Source organism: Semicossyphus pulcher, unplaced genomic scaffold (genome assembly GCF_022749685.1).
Source record: "Semicossyphus pulcher isolate SPU_LCO1_2020_fin unplaced genomic scaffold, fSemPul1.0.p SCAF_9, whole genome shotgun sequence".
In the NCBI taxonomy this organism is placed as follows: Eukaryota; Metazoa; Chordata; class Actinopteri; order Labriformes; family Labridae; genus Semicossyphus; species Semicossyphus pulcher.
Window position 1 is genome coordinate 6529949 of NW_027211770.1, and position 7514 is coordinate 6537462.

The 7514-nt window shown below is 40.2% G+C and overlaps 1 protein-coding gene across 1 annotated transcript in view; it reads right to left on the bottom strand.

Annotated features, from left to right (window-relative positions):
* Window positions 1-7268, bottom strand: part of zfpm2a (zinc finger protein, FOG family member 2a) — a 114288-nt gene extending 107020 nt beyond the window's left edge. Inside the window, exon 1 of the mRNA XM_069656208.1 lies at window positions 6920-7268. Coding sequence (XP_069512309.1) covers window positions 6920-6959 — 40 coding nt within the window. The 5' untranslated portion in view covers window positions 6960-7268. The remainder of the gene's footprint in view (window positions 1-6919) is intronic.
* Between the last annotated feature and the right edge of the window lie 246 nt (window positions 7269-7514).

Consider the following 7514-nt stretch of genomic DNA (forward strand, 5'->3'; position numbering starts at 1 on the left):
CTTCTGGGCTATGGAGATGTCAAAGCATCACACAAATGTGATGAACCCAATATCCATATCCATGATACATCAAAACCTCGGTATGCCGCAAAAATAACTGCAATACCTCAGGAGCAACCTCAGAAATCCCCTTAATTGAGCAATATCATCATTCCTGATCCATGTGCATCACCAAGGTGAAAAGGGACTGTGCAAGTTAAATGAAAGAAGAATTCATGATGTGTGGCGGCCTCTCTTACTCACCCTGGCTATTTCCCCTCTTGGCAGGGGCCAAATAGAGAATGTTAAATGAGGCAATTGTGTCCCGGAGGCAAAAAGAGGAAGAAAAAAAGAAAAGCAGGCACTGCCCCTGCTCTCTGCTCCAACCCTGAGGAGCATTCTGCAGTATGATGAGGTACATCCAAGAACTCAGGCCTTCCACCACCAAAATAACTCATACCGGACCCAACTAACCATGAGAGCCGGCTACTCAAGTCTAATACGCATAGAAGCAAACTACTCATTTGTCAAATACTTAATGCAGCTTGTGTTTTATTAAACTATGTACACAGGACGTCCAGGTTGAAAAGAATGTATTACCAAGAATTTACTGAATCTCAGCACAACTGTGACTCTTGGACAGTTACTTAGTACATTTACTCTCATTATTACTGTGTGTTCGGTGTGTGTGCGTGTGTGTGTGAACACAACACATGAGCACAACACGTGACCATATTTAGATTTTTTAAATGTATTTAAAACTATAATAGAAAAAAATAAGTGACCACTTTGACCAACTTTGAAAGAATGATTCATCTTTTCTTCTGTAAAATGTCTCTATATATAAAGTAACTAAAAACAAAAAATTAGTCATTTTTTTGTCCTTTTGTCCAGTTTCGGCAGAACAACAGTCCAATATTTCAATATTTTCCGTCATAATCAGGGAACATGGAAGCAGTGCATTAGTACATCAACTAAATTAATGTTAATTGACAAATTTGCAGATCAACTTATCATTTCATCTCAAATGAAACTTTGCATTATCAAGAAATAGGGAGGGCCGTAAACAGCGAGTGCCGGGAGGAGGCCTGCAGATGTACAAGGATGTAGAGCCTGATCTGTTAACATTCTGTAGCGGTGGCTGCAGGAAACTGATCTCCCCTGCAGCCACACACTGTCAGCTATACAGACATACTCCACGGTGACACCTCTGATAATCAAATCAAAGCTTTGTCTGGGTCTTAAAAGGACGTACTTGAACAACAGCGAGACCAGGGGCCTTCTTTGCTGTAATGGCCTTTGGACATCAATATTTAAATCTCACATCTTTGTTGTGATTAGAATGCTGCCTTTCTTTGTGCCCCCCCTCTCCTGAAACAACAAGGTGGGGGTAAAAAAGCCTTAAATCAATGATCTTTCAGTCTAAACTAGATTCCTAAGCAGTTTGCCACTCTCAGCAGCAAGATAAGATAAACTCTCTTTGACCTAAGAGATGAAGTTGCCATGACGATCAGGGAGTCCACTTTCTTTATTGATATTTTGTTGATGTAACAACAAATGGAACTAGATCCTGCTCTTGATAATGGTGATTAATTAATACCAATATTGATCCCTACAAGCAAGAGACAAGGCTATTAACTTAAAGCAGGCTGAAAGTCAATTGTTACCTGGGGGCTCAACGGACTTCATTGATATAAAATCTGAATAAACAGAGAGGAATACGGTCAGGGACTGAAACGTAAAATGGACAATGGACAAAACATTGGAAGCATTTGTTAAATTGTGTTTGATCTGTAAATATTTCTAAAATTAACATTTTCTTCACCTTGGTGACAGTTACAAAGCCTGAATGAAAAACACAATGGTGAAAGCTTGGACCAGTTATTGGAATAATAGCAGTGGAATTCAGGAAAGAGGAAGATAAAGAGGAAACTGTGTGAGGAAGTGACCTCCACCTTTCAGTTACCCAGCCCACATCTCACACTGCTGTCCGGGCACTGCAGGCACAGCGACACAGGCAGCGCCAGGCCATCGCCTGCCAACCTCAGCCCATCCAACACATCGCACAGTACTGTTGTCAACAAAGGAAACAACAGCGGCTATACACTACTCTCCCTATAGCTAGGAAGTCTGTGACATAAACAGTAAAAGCAACATCGTAAAATACTTTCTCTATAGAAGAATTATTGTACTTTCGACACAATAGAAAGAACATTACAAGAAGATGACATTCATCTGCATTGTTGTTTTGTGTCAAAAGTGAGGAGGCAATTGGGGATCCTTCAGCTAAGACGAGGCAACGGCACAAGCTGTTATTGGCAAGGAACAGATGTTTGAGGGAAAGTTGGCATTCAACAACCATTCTTCTTCTGACAGAAATCAACAAGAGAAACACAAGAGACATGCCGAGATTGTCACCCAATGAAAGAGAAACCCTTAAATATACAGGGAGGCTGGCATGCAAACATTTTTTGATTTTACACCCCCAAAACATCTGACTGCTGAAGTTGCCAGCATTTTTAGGCCAAGGGTGAAACGCAGCATATACGACTTCCACAGCTTCAGCACGCTTTCCTTATACAAAACAGCAAAGCGGAGCTAAATTGTTGGAAATATGGATGAGAAGTCTGTCCCTGAGAAAAAAAGGAAAATACATCAAGCTAACAGCTCTGCTAAAAGCCACATGCTCATTGCACATACTGTACATGCACCAATGTATACACAAGCAAACACTCTCGCAAATTCAGATACAGGATGTTGGCAGTCGCAGTCAATTCAGTAAACACTCCCCTTATCCCTTACTACTGTAATCTGCCTCTGATAAATGCCCCTCAAAGATATAAATGTCACCTGATATGATAAACAGTATGCTAACGTTACATAAAGTGGCCTTATACTAAGGAGTATGAGAGATTAACTGTAAAGCAGAGATGGATAAAAATGGTAGCTACCATAAAAAAAGAACAGACTCCAGCAGAGAGTCTAGTTCTGTTCCAACCTGACGAGCTGAGAAAAAACAAGGACACTATTATAACAATTCCAGGGTGTCAGGTAGCCTACACTATACTGGTTTTAAGGTCATTTGATGGCAAATATAAATAGAAGCAGATAAATAACCACAAAGCATATTCGTCATTATTATGATATATATAAATATCAAATATATCAGCCAACAGTGCATCGAAACATATGGGTTGAAATAAATGGTTACCAAAGCATCTTCATTCTCCGTTCCAACTATAACATCAAGGTGTTATAGGTAAAAATGAAGTGAAGTAGCAACAACAGCAAAAAATACTGTTAACTGCAGGTGAACGGCTTTACAGATATATGGTCATTATCACATGGGGTGATAAGACATTTTGACAGTATGACACAGTGGTAGGCTCTTTGGACTTGTGCACTTATACAAACCTACAGTAAACGATCAGTATAATCAATACAATATAGTGGTGGATTCTGGTTGGACAATGTTGAGTTAAAAAGCCAGAGGAAGCAACATGAATTCTCAGACGGTCCATATGGCGAAGACAACAGTAAAGGGGAGAGCACTAAGTCAGTTTAATAAGCACATTTGACATTAGATGTCCGACCATGGCCTCAGAGGGCTGCTTCAATATGTTCCCATAAACATTGGCAGAGGCACGCTCCCTACATCATCCAGATTCCCCTCTACGCCATGAAAGTTTGGGGGGCAATTTTACAGAAAAATTACTCTGAGGGGCCTGGTTTCAATTCAGCCTGTTCATATCTTTTCTTCCTATTAAGCATCAAAATGTTCTCTTCTCAGTACCAATAGAGGTATGGACACCACCATCAGCAGGGGAGAGGCGAAGGAGTGGGGTGGGGGGGTGGGGTTGGCGTAGGGTGGGGGGCAGGGAGGAAAGGAAGGAGGCAGAAGAGCGGATAGAGGGAGCTTGGTGGAATTCACACATCATATTACAGCAGCTAATCGCAATCCGCAGAGCATCAGCGATATTTTCATCATTCCTGTCAAATTCTACTGACCCGCCTTGGAACAGCTAACAATCTGGGCAATTTATTGGCATATTGGCACGGGGTGATAAGGCTAAAAACAACAGCAGCTAGCAGCTGGCCCTGCGAGATGAGCTGATAACATTGATATGTGCTCCCACACAAAACACCTCTACCACTATCTCCCCTTTCTATCAAACACTTATTACAATAAAAGTGTATGGGGGGTTTTCTTTTCTTGGAAAATCCACGAGGGGAGGGGGGTACAGAAAAGGGGCCAGACAAATATATATATATATATAAATATATATATAAAATCAGATGTAACGTTTCATAAAAAAAAACAAGGGGGGAAATACATAATTTATCACTGCATTATCGGGATATCCAGGCAGCCTAATCAAGGAGCACTGAGTGACTATTTTTTGCCTTATCATCCAAAGTGGTGGAAACGGAGAAGGAATTATCAGCCAGCTGCAGATTGCTGGGCTGGAATTTTAATGGTAATAATCGGGTTTCTGATGGTATATCTTCTCTGCTTATCTTTCCCATTATCTGGCCATATCTCCCCAGTCATCGGAGCAAATTAATGGTGCTCTTTCAGCATCGCCTTTTTATCACCGCTCAGAGAGCACCCAAGGGGAAAGAATAAGCAAAATATTAAAATACTGCATAAATCACAATTTTAGATAACAGTCCAATGTATGCAGGAGGAGGGGGGGGGACTGCGCCCAACAACCTTTTTGTCCTTTAGAATGACTGTGTGTGCCGACTTTCTGTGCAGTGCCTCCTCGGCCTTTTTCCCAGAGTTCCTGGGGTAGGAGAGAGGATCTAGGCTCCTCGTGACCTTTCTGTTTCTAACTAGGGCTTGATTATACGGCTGCACACCGGCTCCATATTAACAAGATCTTACACATGACTTACTAATTCACATAAGGCCAGGTCACAATGATGAAAGCGTAACACAAATGTTCGACCTCCTTTGCTCAAAAGTATTTGGATGCTACGATGGGGATTGGTCCAAAGATGAGTGGGCCTATCACGTCATATGTTGTCGTGCCGCTTTGTTGATTAGAAATGGTTGTAGGGTTGTGCTAGCAGCCAGCAAAAAACACAAATATGTATACCAGAGATAGTTGAAATAAAGGATGTTTCTGCTAAATATTTTTTTTTCATTGAAAGTTTATCGCAACTATGCGGTACTAAACTACACGAGAAATTTATGTGTGTGTATATGTAAATATATATATATATATATACATACATATATACATATACACATATTTCTACAATTATTTAAATAAAAGCAAAATAAATAAAATGTCAAACTTGATTTAAAATGTTTGATTTCACTATTGTTTTTCCATCATTTTTACTCTTTTACTCTTACTTAAATAATCCCAAATCCCAAATATGTTGAAATGTCTTATAAATAAATCCAATTTCAAAAATAAAATTTGCCCTAAATTGTATTTTTAATGTACGGAGCGTATCTATTTAATAGGTTAAACAATAACAACTACAGTTTGTTGAAGAAAACAAATCTCTTGTGTCGCATAACCTGTCTTACATAAAAGTAATAAAACAAGCTCTAGTATACTAACCTGCACTTGTCCTCATGAATTCATGCATGGGAACACACACACACACACACAGGCATCACACGCACCCACACATGGACACAAACACGCTTGGACACATGCAGACAAACAAACAAACAAATGTTGCTGAAGTTCTTCTTATTATTTTGTAGCACAGATACGATGATTAGAAAACAAATGACTGAAAGTGGATTGATATTTCATGTTTTGACCCCAAAGTAACCACAGTCTGCTTTTCGCCTCTTACAGCAGCAGCTACAAGTAACAGCATACAGTGGACAAACTGAACACACACACTGCACACCCACTCACATGTCAGCTGTATTTAAGATATCAAATTGTGTTTATGTCCATGTGCTTGTGGGAGTGTGTGAACAGGTCACCACATATTTTTTGAAATCTATAAATTCATTAAAATTAAATTTGAAGGGAAAGACAATTTACCAATATCACACACTTTTAAAATAATTTAGACAATGGGGCTATACTTTTTATTAATTTCTCTATGTTCTCATGCATATAAAACAAATACCATTCCATTAAAATTTAGGTCAAATTTTATCTAAATTCTAGATGCAAATATGTGGAAAACAAGCTGCTGAGAGATGAGGTCAACTCTTTCCCCGGATGAATGCTAGTTCAGTGAAATAAAAATTGAAACGTGCTAGAACTTGTGACACTTGTCAACACTACCAATGGATATTAACATAATGTAGCCTCTAATGGGAAGTTTGAAAACAAGTGTGTGTGTGTGTGTGTGCACGAATAAATGCACACTATCCTGCAAGTGTGTGGAAAAGAAAAGCATCTGAAGAGTGTAATGAGTTGGAGTGTGTGTAAGGCGAGTGTGTAAATAAGTTCCAAATAAAAATATTTACTGAATGAAATTACACTTCGGCCTATTAAACCAATCTCACAAAACCGATTCAGTATTTATTAATGGCCTTTAACTTACAATTAGACTACATGTGATTAATTGGCATAAAGCGCTTTAGTCTGCACACCCAGTCGAAGTGATTCACTGATGCATTATTTGCAATTTTGGATGAAAACTCGAATAGGGTCACATCACGCGAACAACAAAATAACTTCATTTTGCTACTACTTGGCAGCAGCGGTGAAACTTTTCAGCCAGCAGCACCGTGGGATTTGGATTGTAAATCAATTCTTCAAAAAACACAAAATATCAGCGGAGGGAAACTGAAGCGTCTGGACCGTGACAGGCAACATGAGTGGCGACAGTTGAGTGCTGCTGAATCAGCGTCAGTGTGGTCACTATCATTACAATATTCTGCTAACTCTAATAAGCCTGGAGACGCGCTTTAGCGGCTAGACAACATTAAAAAAAAACAAAAAAAACTTACGTTTGATCTGCCTGGGGTTGCTCTGCTTCCTTCGGGACATGCCTGTTGTGCGGCTGGTCAGTGAATCCAGGTGTAGTACTGACAGATCGATAGGTTCTGGATCATCCAAGCAGCCGGTTTGAGTTTTTGTCTAATGGAAATTGAGAAAGAAAAAGAAGAAGAAGGGGGGCACCAGTACTTTTTACGCACAAGTCTATCGTTCCGTCTGTCTTTCCTTTATCTTTCTCGTCTCTCTGGCTCTGGTTTTGGCTTTCTCTCTCTCCCTCTCTCTCTCGCACACACATGCACACCCTCCCTCTCTCTCTCACTCTTTCTCAGCACCGTTCTCCGTGATGAGGCTGCGCTTCGCCGCGATCCGCACGGACTGACTGGGGAGGTGAAAGCGTTTCGCGCTTTTGTTTGAAGATAAGTTTGTTCCTCCCCGGGTACCGTAGCCGCAGCTTCGTGAACTTCACTTGATCCACAATTACTTTAACTTCCAGTAATTAATTAGCGTCATGTTTAGTTATGTGTTTGGGCTACATATGAATGGAGATAAAAACAAACTGAGCTCCAGCCGGTGATCATCATGAGAGATTACAGTCCCAGTATAAAC